Raw genomic sequence first — 19,529 nt, 5'->3', positions numbered from 1 at the left:
TTATTTTTAATTTTATTTCTGTTAATGTTTTTGCTATCATCTTTGTAACTTGTCTCTGGTTGCACCATTTTTGAAAACCTGCATGGTTTATGTATGTTTTGAGTGACCAACTCATTCGTTGGTGTTTTTCTTCCTCTTGATCCCATCCCCTCACAAACAAACTGTTGATTTAGCCAGTCCCTTCATGCCCTTGCATTTTAGTTAAACTTTGAAATCCCATGTACTGGCAACCCATAGTACATTACTGTGCTCTGCATCTGGCCTGCAGTTGGAGCCTTTGATGTGGCCTCAAGTCATTTCCTATGAGAGGCTGGAGCCAGGAAGCTCATCTTAAATCAAATGTAAAGGAAACATGCATGAGTTCCAGGTGAAGAATGCTTGGGTTAATGGATATTATCTTTCACCATAAAGCTCGCATTCCTTTATTTTAAGCTAGTTTATAAAGTTTGACAGGGCTGGCATGTGCTTGAAGTAAATCAACTATTTGGGTTGATCCAAGTGACTTTCTTGATAACAGAGGGAAATTAGAAAATATGAAGTATGAAAGTATGAAAAGATCAATGGTGTGAACTGAAATCTAATGCAAATGATTGGGTTGTAGACAGCTGTAAAGCCTTTCAAATTTGCCACTTAGGCAAAAGGCTTTGCAAACTGGCTTTTTTGGTTTGGGGGGGCGATCTAAGATTGTTGAATTAATTTTTTAACTTCAGTAAGTGAGTGATATAATTTCCAAAGTAAGGAACAGAGGACTTGTGTCTGGCAGAACTGATACTGTTTACCCTCAATAATTTATCTATCATCTCCTGACTCTTCCTTCAAACCAAAGCTGTAGCTGTGGGCACTTGCATGGGTCCCAGTTATGTTTACCATTTCATTGGCTATGTGGAGCAATCCATGTTCCAAACATACATTGGCAACTTCATTGGTGCTGCTTCCCGCATCAGTGCGGAGCTCATCAATTTCATCAACTTCGCTAGCAACTTCTGCCCCATCCTCAAGTTCACTTGGTCCATCTTCAACACTTCTCCCTCTTTTGATTTCCTTGCTTCCAGCTCGGGCACTGACTCTCCCTGTTACTTCACCTACACCTCTTCCCACCCTATCACTTCAAGGATGCAATTCGCTTCTTTCAGTTTCTCTATCTCTGCTGCATCTGATTTCATGATAATGCTCTCCATTACAGTACAAGCTGAGTTCTCTTTTGAGAAAAGGTGGTCAATTTTCCAACCTCCCACACCCCACATCTAAGCAGTCTCCATGCATCTCTTCAACTTCCCATAATTGTGCCTTAACCTTATTTCACCTTCATTCCATTTCACCATTCCCCCCCCCCCCCGAGACATAACAGAGATGGAGTTACCCTTTCTCCTCACCAACCACCCCATAAGCCTTTGCATCCAACATGCTCTCTGCAACATCCACCATTTAAAATGAGATCCCACTACCAGGTACACCTTCCCCTTCCCCCTCCATTTTCTGCAAGAAAATCCTGCTCTCCTCTCGCTCCTTCTCTCTCTCCTCCCCTCTCTCTCTCCCCCTAAAGTGGAAGAGGAAAGATTTAAAAGGGAGCTGAGAGGCAACTTTTTCATGCAGAACTTTATGTTGGAACAGCAAGAGGAGGTTCAACAGGCATGGAACAATTACAGCATTTAAAAGGCATTTATATAACTACATGGGTAGGAATATTTTAGAGGGATATTGGCCAAATGCAGGTAAATGGGACTAGCTCAGTTCGATAACTTGATTAATATCTGTAAGTTGGGCTGGAGCTGTTTACCTCTGTAGCTCTGATCAATAATCTTTTGATGTTGGATTTTTTAAAATATTTAATTTTTGCTTAACCCTTTGCTTCATTGTTTTGAAATCCACTTTGCCTCCTCCCTCATCCTCCATTCACTTTTGTGGTCTGCATTTCTTTGCAGTCATTGCTTTAACTGGTACTTCCTATTTCTTGTTCTGTGCTACTCGGTCATATTGATTCAGGAGATTGTGGTTCACACGATTCCTGATTTGCTTTTCAACATGGCTGAAAACAAAAATTCAAATTGAATCCAGGTATAATGAAAGACTGGTGAACTTTGGCCATCAGGAACCATAAAACATACTGAATTGTAACCACTGCCATTGACTGAGAAATGAGAGCTGTTGTATATTGAATCAGCTGCAGAATGTCACAAATCTGCATTGGAAGTAAATATTCTAAAGAAGATGCAGTTTTAAGAATCTTGCTAATAGTGGAGATTAATGGTACAAAAAAAAACAATATTAGGATTTCTCACAGTTACTGCAGGCCAAAATGGCTGCTTTCATTTGTGATTTGGAGATGTTCAGAATAGTTTCTTCTTTTTCAAAGGAGACCTAGACAAATAATTATAACATTAATTTAGTGACCCTTCAAAGTTGATCATCAATACATTTACAGCCACTAATCTCTGGTTACTGAAGAGGTAAAGTTACATAAGAGACCATTGTTGCACAAAAATTGTATAGCTGGAGGAAGTTAAACCTTTAACTTGGACAGAAGATACCAGTTATGGATGATAAAGTTAAGAAGCTGGACAATTTTCTCCCAGTAGGGATACATAAATCGGGGACAACCCCTAACTGTTTTGACAAAGTGAAACACGAGGGCTGAAATTTAAGTCAATCGTTCTGTGGCTGTTGCTGCCAGGTGAAAGAGCACAGGTATTTGAGAGGCTTATTCCCATATTTTAAATAGCCTGTTTATTTCATACATTCCTTATTAACCCAATCAAAAAATCTGTTAAATGCTATTGTTTTTTATTACCTGTGTTTGAAAATCATTCTCCAGTTGTGTTCTTTAGCTATCATTGTAGTGGATGAAACTGTAGTTAAGGGACAAATTAAATAAAGCCCTTTGTTGATGGGATGATTCATTTGAGCCAATATCTACTAACTAAAATAGAGCTATTATAGGGAAATTAAACAGATGTTAAGTCCATATTGTGTATTTGATGGGTAAAAGTAAAAGTGCCTGCCTTTTATTCTTGCCTTATTGGTGACTTCCTTACATTAGCATGTTCCACTGAGCTATTAATTTTGTTTTTTTGAGTAAATTATTGTAGTCTTTCTCATTCTATCCTGATCTTTGTTGATTTTGGTTAGCTAACATAAACAAATATGATCAATTTTTTAAATCATATTGTGCCTAGGGCCTCAAATAATTTTAGCGTCATTAAATAGATTAGTCAGTTGTTAAGTCTTAAAATTATCAGTGTGTACTCTGAATTGCTATCAATTGAATACAACAGATCATTCATTACCCTGGATGAGACAAAATCAAAAAGTACCTTATTTTCGCAAAATTTGTATTTTATCTTTAACTATGGGAACCAGTTTTAAATAATGTAGTACATTGTGGCGACCCATTTCCTGGCACATCCGAACTGGCTCACAATTAGCTAGCTTTCCGGCTAAGGGAGATAGCCTAAGGGGGTTTGCGAGCACAGAGCTTTGGAGCCTCTGCGCCACGGGGGGCAGGTTGAGGGAGGCTTAAAAGTGAGGCTGAGGATTTCGAATAAAGTTTTTCCTTCGACTGCAGTTACCGACCCCGTGTCGTAATTTTAGCGCTGCATGTAGCACACCGCTACAACATGTTACTTTAAACAGACAATTCCAAATACTTAAAGATGTACGTACTCTAAAACTTTTGAATGTTGAAATTTGTCTGAACTTTTTCACTGAAGTGGAATTTGGTTACACTTAAATGGTTTATTATTTGACTATTCTAATTTTTGTCAGAAAACAATACTGGACTTGCTACAGGACATAGTTTTACAATGTTTTACAATTACATGACATAATAGTTATTAAGACAGGTTTTATTTCCTTGCCTTCTTGTTTTCTGTGGAGGTTATGACCTGAAAGGATGCAGTGTGGAGATATCACAATTGCGTTTAAATTACTCTGGTAATTAAGTTATATTTTATTGCACTTAGTGATTAGCATGCTGAGTGTATCTTAAACAATCAATTCAATGCCACGAACCTTTGCCTTTATGTTTTGAAATATCTCCTGCATTAATTATGATGGCATCCTCTGGAAATCATTTCCACCTCTCCCCATCCTTGAACCATTCGAAGAATTGTTAGTAGATTGCTTCTTTGATAGCCATTTTTGGATAAAGTCTGCTGTAGCTGAATGTTGACCAGTCTACTAATTTAATACTATTTTAGGACTATCTAGATTACTTGAGCTCAGCATTCCATACAAACATTTAATTTTCAGTATACCATAGCAAAGGCCATTTACTTCCATGACTGTATTAAAAAAAAGTACTGCTTCCACTTAACTTTATTCTGTCATAAATGGAAACCTCAAGTACAGTTATTTCCAGCCTTAACAGTTCTACCTCTCACCTAGTCAATTGTCCATTCTCTAGCAAGCCCCAATTCATCAAAAACTAATTTTATTCTGCCAGTCACGCAGTGACATTGGTTTGTTCTGTGTATTCCTGATCTACTGTTCCTTGCGATTTTTACAATTCCCGTCATTGTGCTTAAGTTACAGTTAAGCTTTGGCCTCGTGCACCTCCTCCGTTACCTTCACCTTACTTTGGTCCAAGTTTCTTTTAACCATATGTGAGGAATACTCTAAAATATTACCCATAAACCACTCTAAAAATGTTTATCTGGAGCTTAAAGACTTCAGAACAGATACAGGAAATTGAATATTTGACATTGTTGAATCCTTCCTTTACTGTGGGAAATCTCTAGCTTTTATAGCCAATGAAGTACCATTTCTGTAGTAATGTTAGAAACATTGTCAGTAATTGCACACAGCAAGGTTCCATAAATAGCAGTAAGATTAACAACCAAATAACCTGTAAATTTTGAGGATGTCATTTATGGGTTTTATAAAGTTGTTAATCATTTTACATATGTTTCCTATTTGCTTTCCATAATGGCAAATTTGGCCTTTAGTTCCATTTTCATTATTGCCTTCAATTTGCTTTTTACCTATGAAGTTCTGTCATCTAATTTTTTTTTTGACTGTGTTTTGAAAGATTCCTGGCCAGTTCTGGTATTCTGTTTGGAAAGATATCCTCAAACTATCTTGACCCCTTTGAAACCTGCCCACATCAGCACACTATGATTTGCCCTTAGCTTTTTACTGAAACAAGACCTTAAGTATATGATGCACAAGATTTTGCATATGCTTATTTTACATGAAAGTTTAACATGAAATGCAAACTGTGATTCCTGTTTGATTTGTCAGAAAATTCTTTTGGTTCTTGGTCTAATTGAATTTGTGTTAAATTGCTCATAGGTGTACTTTAGTATAGTATATGTGATCTGAAGAATGTATTGATGCAAATTTCTGTCAGCTTCAAATTTGATTGTTAAAAGAAGCTTTTGTTTCATGTATTTTGATTTGCCCTTTTATTGGTCTAGTCACTGAATGTCAAAGAGCAGTAAATGGGCAGTGTACATGTGAAAACAATTTGAAAGCCAAAGACCTGAAACTTCAGTCCTTAGCAACAAAAGCATATTGCAAAGTAGTCTTGCATAAAATATTTGAAATTTGATACTCTTAGACAATGATATTTTGCAATGCTGAAAATAAATTTAACCAGATTATTTGGTATGGTTAACATCAGTAGATGTCCATTGCTGCAAAATATATAGCACAATTTAGCAAGACTGCAAACTGATTATGTCGAGAACTTTCGACATTGAGACATAATCTTTTAGAATTTCATTATTACTTATCAATTGGAGACAAATTTCTCCGAGCACCCATTTTGGAAAGGACTGTCTCTGTCAAGATGAAGTCAAATGTTGTATAGAGATTATGTATCGTGGTTGATGCTGTTCCATTTATTTTTTCTGTAGTTCCCAAGCGAGGGTGTCTTTTGGATTCCATAAGGATAGAGTTCAGTGTGATTGGAGGAGCAACTTTTCAGCCACTGATGGGGACAGAGGGGAGTGCTTGAGGAGTAATCTGATGATGACTTTTACTAGGGCAATCATCAGGAAGACCCCTCTAGTTTACAAGTTAGATTCATATCCTTTCCTAAATATAACCATGTTTATGGAACTTGAGAGACATTGGCACGTTCATTTCTTCTGAGATGTAGAAGATTCGAAATTTTAGAAATTCAAAAGCAAATTAGAATTGGGTTTTGGTTTATTATTGTCTTGTGTACTAAAATACATAAAAAGCTTCTCTCGCATATTGTTCGTACAGATCAAATAATTATGCAGTGCATTGAGGTAGAACAAGTTAAAACTATACTGCTCCCTTGGTTTTTTTTAGTTGGGATGTTGCCTATTTGATTGTCAGGCAGAGGTGGCTTGCTTTGTGTAGGAACCAAATGTGCTGCCATGTGAATCACTGTTGAGTCTTTAGAGTTCCTTTCAGCAAGCACTCTAAGTTCATTTTTCCTGGGGTGAGCTACTAGGTGTTTGGACTGTAGATAACCTCAACATCACCAACGAATCCATACATATCATAGTTATCAGCAAATTACAAGATTGTGGCGCCCCATTTCCTAGCGTATCCGAACCGACTCACAATTAGATAGCCTACGGGGGTTTGCAAGCACAGAGCTTTGGAGCCTCTGCGCCATGGGGGGCCGGTTGACAGAGGCTTAAAAGTGAGGCTGAAGTTTTCGAATAAAGTTTTTTCCTTCGACTGCAGTTACCGACTCCATGTCGTAATTTTAGCGCTGCGTGTAGCACACCGCTACAATTGGTGACCCCGACGGTCCAAACGATTTTTGGACCAGAAATGACCGACGCCGCCTCTGTTCATGCGGTTTCGTTGAAACTGCCAGGTTTCTGGACACAGCGCCCGGACCTATGGTTCCAGCAAGCCGAAGCCCAATTCCATGTTCGCCAGATCACCTCAGAAGACACCCGCTACTACTACGTGGTGAGCTCCCTCGACCAGGACACAGCGGCCCAGGTCGCAGAGCTCGTACAGTCGCCCCCGGCAGACGGCAAGTACACGGAATTCAAAGCCCTGCTCCTCAGGACTTTCGGACTCTCACGGCGCAAGCGGGCTGCCCGTTTACTGCACCTGGATGGCTTGGGCGACAGACCTCCATCGTCTTTAATGAATGAGATGTTGTCTCTGGCCAGCGGACACAAACCCTGCCTCATGTTTGAGCAGGCATTCCTGGAGCAGCTGCCCGAGGACATCCGCCTGCTGCTGTCCGATGCGGATTTCAGTGACCCCCGGAAGGTGGCAGCCCGGGCAGACTTGCTGTGGAACGCCAAAAAGGTGAGCGGGGCGTCCATCGCACGGATCTCCCAGCCCCGCTCCCGGCAGCAAACCAGTCCAGGCCCGGCCGCAGAGCCCGCCAACCCCCGGCCCAATAAACACTGGTGCTTCTACCACCAGCGGTGGGGTGCAGAAGCCCGCCGTTGTCGCCCGCCCTGCGAGTTCCCGGGAAACGCCAGGGCCAGCCGCCGCTGATGGCTACGGCGGCTGGCCATCGGGATAGCCTCCTGTATGTGTGGGATAGAAGGTCGGGACACCGGTTTTTGGTCGATACTGGGGCTGAGATCAGCGTTTTACCTCCGACGAGTTACGACACCCGCAGCAGGGCACCGGGTCCCCCCCTGAGGGCTGTGAATGGCAGCACCGTAAGGACCTATGGCACCCGCCAGGTGCAGCTACTGTTCGGCTCCAGCCAGTTCACGTGGGACTTCACACTGGCCGCCGTAGCCCAACCGCTTCTGGGTGCGGATTTTTTGCGGGCTCACAGCCTGCTGGTCGACCTGCCCAGGAAGAGACTGGTACACGCCGAGACCTTTCAGACGTTCTCCCTGGGTGCAGCCCAGTTGCCAGCCCCTCACCTCGGCTCCATCACGCTGTCCGACAACGACTTCACCAGGGTCCTGGCGGATTTCCCATCGGTTCTGGCACCGCAGTTCACAGTGGCCATGCCCCGACATGGCGTACAGCACCACATCCCGACCCAGGGACCACCCCTCCACACCCGTGCTCGGCGGCTTCCCCCGGACAAGCTCCGACTGGCGAAGGAGGAGTTCCAGAGGATGGAGGAATTGGGGATCATCCGGCGGTCCGACAGCCCATGGGCTTCCCCCCTGCACATGGTGCCCAAAGCGAAGGGTGGCTGGAGACCGTGCAGCGACTACCGCAGGCTGAACGAGGGTACCACACCGGACCGCTACCCTGTGCCGCACATTCAGGACTTTGCGGCAAACCTGCACGGCGCACGGATCTTCTCCAAGGTAGATCTCGTCCGGGGATACCATCAAATCCCGATGCATCCTGACGACGTCCCCAAAACGGCTCTCATCACCCCATTCGGCCTTTTCGAGTTCCTCCGCATGCCGTTCGGCCTGAAGAATGCCGCACAGACGTTCCAGTGGTTAATGGACGCGGTGGGACGGGACCTGGACTTCGCGTTCATCTATTTGGATGACATCCTCATAGCCAGCGGCAGTCGTCAGGAGCATCTGTCCCACCTCCGTCAACTCTGCGCCCGACTGAGTGAGTACGGTCTTACAATCAACCCTGCCAAATGCCAGTTCGGACTCGATACCATTGACTTCCTGGGCCACAGAATTACTAAAGACGGGGCAACCCCTCTGCCCGCTAAGGTAGATGCGGTCCGCCACTTCCCCCGACCCACCACGATCAAAGGCCTTCAGGAATTCGTAGGTATGGTCAATTTCTACCGCCACTTCCTCCCTTCAGCTGCCCGGATCATGCGCCCCCTGTTCGCCCTGATGTCGGGTCCGAGCAAGGACATTACCTGGGACGAGGAGTCCTCTGCCGCTTTCGTTCAAACGAAGGAAGCTTTGGCGGACGCCGCAATGCTAGTACATCCCAGAATGGACACCCCTACCGCCCTCACAGTGGACGCATCCAACACGGCAGTCGGTGGGGTGCTGGAGCAACTCATCGCAGGTCGCTGGCAACCCCTGGCGTTTTTCAGCAAACACCTGCGACCACCCGAGCTTAAGTACAGTGCTTTCGACCGGGAACTGTTGGCGCTCTACCTGGCAATCCGGCATTTCAGGTACTTCCTAGAAGGTCGGCCCTTCACCGCGTTCACGGACCACAAACCGCTTACCTTTGCGTTTACGAAAGCGTCCGACCCCTGGTCGTCCCGCCAGCAACGCCACCTGTCCTACATCTCTGAATACACGATGGATGTCCGGCACGTCTCAGATAAGGACAATGTCGTGGCGGATGCGCTCTCTCGCCCTACCGTTCATGCCCTTTCCCCAGGGGTAGACTTTGAGGCGCTGGCAGAGGCACAGCAGGCGGATGAGGAGATTCCGAGTTACAGGACCGCAGTCTCCGGTCTGCAGCTCCAGGACCTCCCCATGGGCCCGGGTGAGAGGACCCTACTCTGTGACGTCGCCACCGGCCAGCCCCGTCCGGTCGTCCCGACAGCATGGCGGCGCCGCGTTTTCGACTCCATTCATAACTTGGCGCATCCCTCCATCCGGACAACTGTCCAGATGGTTTCCAGCAGGTTCGTTTGGCACGGACTCCGCAAACAGGTCAGTGAATGGGCCAGAACGTGCATGCACTGCCAGACGGCCAAGGTGCAGCGGCACACCAAAGCCCCACCGCAGCAGTTCCATCCCGCCCACCGGCATTTCGACCACATTCATGTGGATATCGTGGGCTCCCTGCCAGTGTCGCGCGGAGCGCGTTACCTCCTGACTATCGTGGACCGGTTCACAAGATGGCCAGAGGCAATCCCGCTCACCGACACCACCTCCGAATCTTGCGCCCGAGCCCTGATCGCCACCTGGATATCTCGCTTTGGTGTACCAGCCCACATTACCTCCGACAGAGGCGCCCAGTTCACCTCCAGCCTGTGGTCAGCTATGGCCAGCCTTTTGGGGACTCAGCTGCACCACACAACTGCCTACCACCCACAGTCGAACGGGCTAGTGGAGCGTTTCCACCGTCACCTGAAGTTGGCCCTCATGGCCCGCCTGCGAGGAGCCAACTGGGCGGACGAGCTTCCCTGGGTCCTACTCGGCATCCGCACAGCGCCCAAGGACGACCTGCACGCCTCGTCGGCCGAGTTGGTATACGGCGCGCCCCTGGTCGTCCCCGGGGAGTTCCTACCAGCCCCAAGGGGGCAAGAGGAAGAACCCGCAGCAGTCCTGGGCAGACTTCACGAGAAGCTCGGTAACCTGGCCCCCATACCCACTTCACAGCATGGGCGGCACCCGACCTGCGTACCCAAAGACCTACAGAACTGTAAGTTTGTGTTTGTACGAAGGGACGGGCATCGGCCACCGCTGCAGCGGCCATACGAGGGGCCGTTTATGGTGCTCCGGAACAACGGGTCCACGTTCGTGCTGGACGTTGGGGGGAAGGAGGAGGTTTTCACGGTGGACCGCCTCAAGCCGGCCCATGTGGACCTGGCGCAACCGGCCGAGTTTCCGGCGCCTCGGCGCAGAGGCCGACCTCCCAAGCAGGTTCTGGCCCAGACTGTGGACATTGGGGGGTGTATCGCCGGTTCTGGGGGGGGGTTATGTGGCGCCCCATTTCCTAGCGTATCCGAACCGACTCACAATTAGATAGCCTACGGGGGTTTGCGAGCACAGAGCTTTGGAGCCTCTACGCCATGGGGGGCCGGTTGACAGAGGCTTAAAAGTGAGGCTGAAGTTTTCGAATAAAGTTTTTTCCTTCGACTGCAGTTACCGACTCCGTGTCGTAATTTTAGCGCTGCGTGTAGCACACTGCTACAAGATTTCCTTTGTCTTTTACAATCACCTGATCTTTGTTTCTATTCTTGACTATGAATGTAGGCAAGTTGGGGCTTCCAATCCAAGAATGCTTTGCATTGCTATTAATTAACTCCTGGTTGTTCTAAGCAAGTTTGTCATCCCATTTTTGTGGGAAACCCAAGAATCATTTAAAGCTGCCAATTGTGATAGACTTCATTGAAGTCCAGACACGGAAACTTTTCAGCTTCTATTGCTTGGGAGCCATCAATTTGTTATGAGGCTCTGTCTGAGAAGAGCTAGCTTTGAAGGATCTCTTATCCTTGTAGCATTCATTTTCTTGGTAATATGAAGAAACACAGACCAATCCTCATAGAAGGATCAGAAGTGGAGAGAGAGAGAACATTTTCAAGTTCCTGGGTATTAAGTTCTCTGAGGATCTAACCTGGTGTCAGCATATCAATGCAACTATAAAGAAGGCAAGATAGCAGCTGTATTTCATTAGGATTTTGAGGAGATCTGGTTTGTTACCTAAAACACTCAAAGGCTTCTACAGGTGTACCATGCAGAGCATCCTGGCAGGCTGCAGCACTGTCTGGTATGAGGTGTGGGCTACTGCACAGGATCGAAGAAACTACAGAAAGCTGTAAAGTTAGTCAGCTTCATCTTGGTACTAGCCTCTGTAGTATCCGCGAAATCTTCAAGCAGTGATGCCTCAGAAAGGCGACATTCATTATTGAGGACCCCCACCACCCAGGACATGTCCTCTTCTCATTGTTACCATCAGGAAGGAGGTACCGAAGTCTGAAGGCACACACTTAGTTATTCAGGATATAATCTCTGCCATCTAATTCCTAAATAGACGTTGAACCCTTGAACACTACCTCACTTTTTTTTTAGATTATTTCTGGTTTTGCATTATTTTAAATTTATCTATTTAATAGACATATATGTACTGTAATTTATTTACTTATTTTTTTCTATATCATCACATATTTACATTGTACTGCTGCTGCTAAGTTAACAAATTTCATGACATATGCCGGTGATATTAAACCTGATTCTGAAATAGGTGCACAAACACAATTTCAGTGCAAATGTTGTCAAGGCTGCTTGATCATGTTAGTGTTTCCCTTGATATTTCTTGCAATCTTCCACCTCACGGCTAATGAGCTTCTGACTGCAATGGAATGAATCTACAGGATAAATAAAACAAAAACTGTTCAGCTACGGTAGCAGTTTTTCTGGAATAAAGCTCATCCAACTGTGGACATTGATCTACAGAGCCCAGACAGTACTTAATTGCATATTGGGGTGGCTTCAAGTCATCATCAGCTCATTGTTTGGAATGTGGGAGAGAATGGGCCTTGCACTTCCAAAACAATTCTCTTCCATCTCCCTCATTATCCACAACAAACCATCCACAATTAGAGCATGGAGAATGTGGATAACTTCCCCACAACACAGAATTCACAGGATTGTTTCCATTAGTGGGAGAGTCTAGGACAAGAGGGCACAGCCTCAGAATAGGACATCCCTTTAGAACAAAAATGAAGGGGAATTCCTTTAACTAAAGGGTGTTGAATCTGTGGAATTTATTGCCATAGATGGCCATGGAGGCCAAGTTATTGGGTATGTTTAAAGAGGAGGTAATCGGTTCTTCATTAGTGATGGGTGTCAAAGATTACGAGGAGATGGCAGGAGATTGGGGGGAAATTAGCCATAGTCGAATGTCAGTGCGGACTTGATGTGCTGAATAGCTCAATTCTGCTCCTTTGTTTTATGGTTTTAATGTTTACTTTTGATATGTGAACCACTTATGGCAAGTATCTCAAAGTACTGGAGAGATGCTATCAATATTTCCCTTGAAATTCTCCAAATTTACTTGCAGGCTAAGTGAACCAATGTCAAAAACACAGCTCAAGCCCCCAGTACTGAAACTGTATCAGTTCTTGTGCACTCTGGGCAGACCCCCCATTCTACTGGGGTTGTATTAAGAGTGTCCTGAGCAACTGCATCACTGCCTGGTTCAGAAATTGCACCATCTCAGATCGCAAGACCCTGCAGCGGATAGTGAGGTCAGCTGAGAAGATCATCGGGGTCTCTCTTCCCGCCACACGCTGCATCCGCAAAGGAAACAGCATTATGAAGGACCCCATGCACCCCTCATACAATCTCTTCTCCCTCCTGCCGTCTGGGAAATGCTCCAAAGTATTCAGGCTCTTACGACCAGACTATATAACAGTTTCTTCCCCCAAGCTATCAGACTCCTCAATACCCGAAGCCTGGACTGACACCTTGTCCTACTGTCCTGTTTATTATTTATTGTAATGCCTGCACTGTTTTTGTGCACTTTATGCAGTCCAGTGTAGGTCTGTAGTCTAGTATAGCTTTCTCTGTTTTTTTTATTACGTAGTTCAGTCTAGTTTTTTGTACTGTGTCATGTAAACCATGGTCCTGAAAAGCGTTGTCTCATTTTTATTATGCACTGTACCAGCAGTTATGGTCGAAATGACAATAAATGTTGACTTGACTTGAATTGATATGATTATCCCCAACTCTTGAAACAGATGCACTCTTCGTAGCTATGGTACAGCGAGACATTGATGTTGTTACGTATCCCGTAACTGGATATACCAGCAAAGATAGAGAGGTCCGTTGAAGTATGATGTCACTATTTTCAAACGTTTTTATTTATAAAGGGGCACAAAAGTAAGGTTAATACAAACATTCAGATAATGCACGTCGTCAATACTCAATCTAAAGCGCGGGTATAGTAATAATCATCATTAAGAAGTAATCTCGACTGTTGTCTAGGGGATAATATATTGTCTGTTGGAAATATAAAAGTCACTCGGAAGTCTGCAGACTTTAGCCTTTCGGGGAATCGCTGGGTTTCACGTGTTTTAGAGGGATCGGGGAAAAACGAAAAAAAAACTTGCCCAGGTCTTTATGAAGCTACTCCGTAAAATCAGGGGAACGTTGTTCCCCGTTGTTAGTTCAAAGTCCTTCTCGGTATTATCAGCCACCCGCTCCCCAGGCAAAGGAGTTAGGAGCGCATGTGGCGTTGAGTGGCTTCCAGCTATTACGGGAGCACACTGAGCGAGGGTGTCCTTCTGGTGCGTCGCTGGGGTACTGCCTCCTGCAGTCCCCTTTTATCTTTACTTGCAGAGTTGTAGATGTCCATCAAAGTAGGGTGATGCAATCCCCACCCCCACATTTCCCGAGGGTGTCCATATCCATGGTAGCTGTCACGTAGCAGGTGCCTCTAAGAACAATGGCCAAAACCGTTGCATTGTCTCTCACTTCCTGGGTCCGAGACCCGAATTAATAGCGATCTTGCGATTCTCCGGAAGGAGGGGGCTGCTCCTGCCTCTTCGGCCCCTCAGAGCTGTGGTACATTCATAACAATGTAATCAAAGAATGCTTTGATATTTCTAGATGATTATTTGAGAAATGTGTTTACCCCACCTCCACTCACCCAAATGAGAATCCATAGTCCATGCCAATTTGAACTAGACAAGGATCATTTGGTTATGACATTTAAAAACCTCAAGTAACTTTGTTGGCAATATACAAGTAGCAGCATAACGGAATATACCAACCCTTACAAAAAAAACCTATATATTTGTTGCAGAGCTCACAAGAAGGAAAGGAGTGGCCCATTATGTGTATGTTCTTTATTTCCACTCCCACAATTTTACATTTATTGCTCTGAAGTAAAATAGCAATATACCTCTAAGTGTCAGAAGCGTTTGACATGTTCTTTTAAAAGATAGACTGAAGGCCAACTGTCACAAGAAAATCAGTGTTAAGAGATTGAACTGCAAAATTTAATTGCTCAATTTATTTAGATGGTTCCAAATGAAACGAATAGCTTATTATAGTCCCTTGAAATGTAGGCATTGCAAAATTGGATTAAATCAAATCAAGTAAAAATCAGTCTCCAGCCAAAGGAGGAAATATAAGAAATAATTGGAAGCTGCATAAAGTGATGGTTTTTCAGGAGCTCCTTAAAATATGAGTTCTTTTTATTAGTGGAGTCGAATGGATTGAGGATAAAGAGAAGAATTTGAAATGCAGTGCCAAGATGGTTGAGAATATGTTGCCATGTTTAAGTACTGGTGATTTACTGTGTACTTTTTAATCTATTGTAGTCAAATATAATGAGATTATTGAGTGTACTTATTGCACTGAGTTGAATATCTGTAAACATGATTTAACATTTGTATTTAAAGTTCATTTTGAATCTTTTTAAACTTTTCAGGTGGTTTTGGAATGTGCCTTGAAGAAGGATCTAGTTTACAATAAAGTAACTCCAATATTTCACCACTGGAAGATAAATGAAAAGAAGTTTGGACTGACCTTTCAGAGTCCTGCTGATGCTAGAGCATTTGACCGTGGTATTCGCCGAGCTACTGAAGCTATCTCAGAAGGTAGGGATTCTTAAATTGTATTGAAAGAAATACTTCAGGCCATTGCTTTGCAGAAAATTATGTAAAAGCCCCAGTCTACTTTACAGTGCATCTTTCAGACACTTAAGTGAGTGGGAGAAGGAACAAAAATGATGGTTTGCTTTTAAACTATGTTGTGCCATATTTCACAGAATCGGCTTTGGAATCTGAACTTGAGGCAGTATCCTTTCACGGTGTTAACTGTACTACTGCACATTGAGTACAAGTTGAAGGGAAGGGCAAAAGTAGAAGAGACTTTTTGTCCAGATCTCTTTAGGACATTGCTTATCTTGTTTGCAAAGATTGATTTAAAAAATTAATGATAGATATTTTTAAGAATGCTTACCGATGTCTTTATTGACAGATGTCCCAAAAAAATTCATTTAATATCCAAAGCCATAAGTTTAAATCCAAATGGATGAAACAATCCCATAAAATGTATAATTCTGTGTACCTGACAAGGCAAGTAAAAGATAGAAGACTACTGAGTTGTCCAGTATTTGGTAGACAGAATTTGTAAGCCTGGTAGCTCATATAACAAAATAAATTATACTTGCAAATGCTTCTGAAAGCAATACCAAACCTGAAGGTGCAGAAAGATTTTTCAGAGACAAATTTTCTTTCCAGTACCTTTTGTGCAAAAAAAAGAGCCTGCTTTGATGTTCCCAACAATTGGAAGAAGATGCATTAGCCAACTGAATGTGACGATTAACGATAACAGAAATGCACCTCTTCTGTTTGAAATGCTGTGATATTCCTAGTCACAACTTTGTTTTTAGTTTCCTTTATTTCCCAACATCCAGAGAAATTCTTGCCCTTTTATACAGACTGTAACTAGTTAATTAAAATTTGAGCAGAGCAAAAACACACACAATGTACGTCCATTTGGCACAATAGCATGGCAATTAGCATAATGCTTTATGGTGGCATCTGTAAATCAGCTCTGCTCTTGTTTCTAAGGAGTTTGTGCGTTCTCCCCATAATCACGTGGGTTTCCTCCGGGTGCTCCAGTTTCCTTCTGCATTCCAAACATGTATGGGTTTGAGTTAATAAATTGTGGGCATGCTATGTTGGCTTTGGAAGTGTGGTGACATATGTGAACTGTACAGCACAATCCTCGCTGATTGATTATATGCAACCGAGTCATTTCACTGTACGTTTTGGTGTACATGTGACAAAGCTTATTGTTAATCTATAAAATCATTGAGCCAGGCAGCATCTATAGAGGCCAATAAACCATCAATGTCAGTCCTGATGAATGGTCTCAGACTTAAATATTGACTGTTTATTCCCCTCCATAGAAACTGCCTGACCTATTGTGTTCCTCTAGCATTTTGTGTGTGTTACCCAAAATTTCCAACATCTGAAGAATCTTTTGTGTTAAAAATGTTCATAAATTGTTATCAGATATGGTATAAAAGAATTGGAAAATTAAGGTACATGTAAGTAATTGTGCTCCAAAGAAATATCTTGATATTTTTTGCTGCCTTTGACACTAGATAAATAATTGAGAGCTTTATAAAGAGCAGCAATGTTACAGGTAGAAGTTATCTTTATTCTAACTAATTTGGAATAGATGAGAAGGTAGAGAGGAAATATACCAAGGGGATGAAAAGCAAAAAGAGAAAAATTTAGAAGAAAAAATCTGAGCTGAATAAGTGAAAGTAGATTGATAGTAAATGCAGCAATCCCTTCCTTCTTGACAAAATAACCAACCAATCCTCCTTACTGGAATCCTCCTTACTACAATCACCCTTCTCTTACTGGTAGAACTTGTCTTCACCCTCAACAATTTTTCTTTAGGCACCTCCAACTTTCTCCAAATTCAGGGGGTAGCTTTGGGCAATTGTACGGGCCCCAGCTATGCCCACCTTTTTGTTGGCTGTGTAGAATAGTCCATGTTCGAAGCCTTTCCCAGTTATATGCCCCAACTCTTCCTCCGCTACATTGACAACTGTATTGGTGCTGCTTCAGGAACCTATGCTGAGCTCATTGATTTCATCTCTAACTTCCACGCTGCTCTTAAATTTAGCTGGTCCATCTTTGACACCTTCCTTTCCTTTCTCGATCTCTCTGTCTCAATCTCTGGAGACAAACTGTCAACTGACATCTTTTATAAACCTATTAATTTCCCCCATAATTGTGTCTATACCTCTTCCCAGCCAATCACCTATAAAAATGCTGTTCCTTTTTCTCAGTGTCATTTCCTCCACTGTATCTGTTCCCAGGATGCAGCTTTCCATTCCAGGATTTCAGAGGTGTCCCCTTCCTTTAAAGAACAGAGTTTCTCTCCCTCTACAGTTGATGCTGCCCTCACCCACTTCTCCTATGCGTTCACCCATCTTCCCATCCACCCTAACGGTGATAGAGTTCCTCTTGGGGTTCCTACCACCCCATCCACATCCAAAACATTATCTCTGCAGCTTCCACTATATCCATAGAAATCCTACTACTAAACATATCTTTACTTCCCACACTGTCCAATTTCTGCAGGGATCTCTCTCTCCACTATTTATTGGCCATTTGACCCTCCCCACTAATCTTCTTTCAGGTACTTACCTTCTGCAAGTGGCCTAAGTGTTATACCTGCTTGTACAGCTCTTCCCTCACCTACATTCAGGGCCCCAAGCAATCTTTCCAGGTGAGGCAACACCTGCAAATCTGCTGGGGTCATCTATTGTGTCTGGTGCTCCTGGTGTGGCCTCCTCTACGTTGGTGAGACCATCATAAATTGGGAGACTATTTTGTTGAGCACCTCTGCACCATCTGCTGCAAGCAGAACTTCCTGATGGCTCTGGTGGCCAAACATTATAATTCCCATTTCCGTTTTGGCATCAGTCCACAGTCGCCTCTTGTGCCAAGATGGGGCCACCCTCACGGTGGAGGAGCAATACCTTAAATTCCGTCTGGGTACAGTCCAACCTGAAGGCGTATCAATTTCTCCTACCAGTAAACAATTCCCCACCCCCTTCCTCTATTCCCAACTCTGACCTTTTCTTTCTTCTCACCTGACTATTACTTCCCCCAGGGTCCCCTCCTCCTATGTCTACTCTCCTATTAGATTCCTTCTTCTCCAGCCGTTGATCTTTCCCATCCATCTGGCTTCACCTATCACCTTCCAGCTAGCCTCCTCCCCCTCCTCCCACCTTTTAATTTTGGGTTCTCCCCCCTTCCTTCTCAGTCCTGAAGAAGGGTCTTGGCCCAAAACATCAGCTATCTATTAATTTCCCTAGATGCTGCCTGACCTGCTGAGTTCCTCCAGCATTTTGTGTGTGTTGCTTTGGATTTCCAGTATCTGCAGACTTTCTCTCGTTTTATCCCTTAATTCTTTACTGTTTTTGTAATATTTTCTCTCCCATTAAATTAAACCTATTTCCAGGGGTCTGTTTTACTTATTAAGTTACGAGATCTTTAGAATTTATAATAGTGTGTTTTATATGCTGGAGTACTAAACTTGGACTGGATTTTCAATTAGTGGGCCAGTGTTTGAAAACAGCAATTGGAGTGCTCTGGCTGGAGAATTTGGACATGGTGTAAGCAATGAGAACAGCTGATTCTCATAGGGAAGGAGGTTTTTGTCTTCTAAAGAGACCACGAATATACTGTGAAGCAGTAACAAACATTTTCAGAATCAGAATTACTTTATTGCCAATATGTGAAATATGCCAGAATTGATTGTGGTGCAGTACCAAGCATAAAACACAGGACAATACCATAACAGACAACAGAACAGCAACCAACAATTTACAAGGCAATAGTATAAACAGCCATGAGCAATCAACAACTAGTGGAACGGTCACATGCGCAAATGTCAATAATCAAACCTATGAACAGACTCAATAATAATCAACAGAATAAGGAGAGCAGGAAAGACCATTTAATGTATGTTGTGCAGGATATTATATGAGCGAGTTTGTTGAGAAGCTGGATAGCTACAAGAAAGAATTTTCAGAGATGATGTGTAGCCCTGGTGGTGATGGATTTGTAACGTCTCCCTGACAGAAATTTGCTAGGGTGAGTGGAGTCAGCAGTACTTTTTTTTCCAGCGCTTTTCTTTAGTGACGAACAGGCCTTTTATTGTTGGCAGTAATCATTCCTCATTTGCACTGTCTTGATAACATTAAGTTCCAAGTTGTTACGAGCACACCGTGCTGCAAGACGGTCTACCTCCTCTTTGGGAGCAGGTCACTTCATTATTAGAGATGAGGCTGAATACAGCCGTGTCATCCGTAAACTTTAGCATTTGTGTGTGGAGATACAGTCATTTGTATAAAGTGAGAATAGGAGGGGTGAAAGAGCACAGCCCGGGGCAGAGCCAGTACTTATAGACTTTGGATCGTCAGGTAGGAGCCCAGCCTTACATACTGCATTCAGGAGGTTC

General features: G+C 43.7%; 1 protein-coding gene across 2 annotated transcripts in view; it reads left to right on the top strand.

The window, feature by feature from the left end:
* Positions 1 to 19,529, top strand: part of spred1 (sprouty related EVH1 domain containing 1) — a 98,325-nt gene that overhangs the window by 63,361 nt on the left and 15,435 nt on the right. For both annotated transcript variants that reach the window (XM_059955698.1, XM_059955689.1), the window contains exon 3: positions 14,962 to 15,130. In XM_059955698.1, the coding sequence (XP_059811681.1) occupies positions 14,962 to 15,130 (169 nt within the window). The remainder of the gene's footprint in view (positions 1 to 14,961; positions 15,131 to 19,529) is intronic.

The sequence above is a fragment of the Hypanus sabinus genome, chromosome 2 (genome assembly GCF_030144855.1).
Source record: "Hypanus sabinus isolate sHypSab1 chromosome 2, sHypSab1.hap1, whole genome shotgun sequence".
NCBI lineage: Eukaryota > Metazoa > Chordata > Chondrichthyes > Myliobatiformes > Dasyatidae > Hypanus > Hypanus sabinus.
This window is presented reverse-complemented; position numbering and strand designations above follow the sequence as displayed.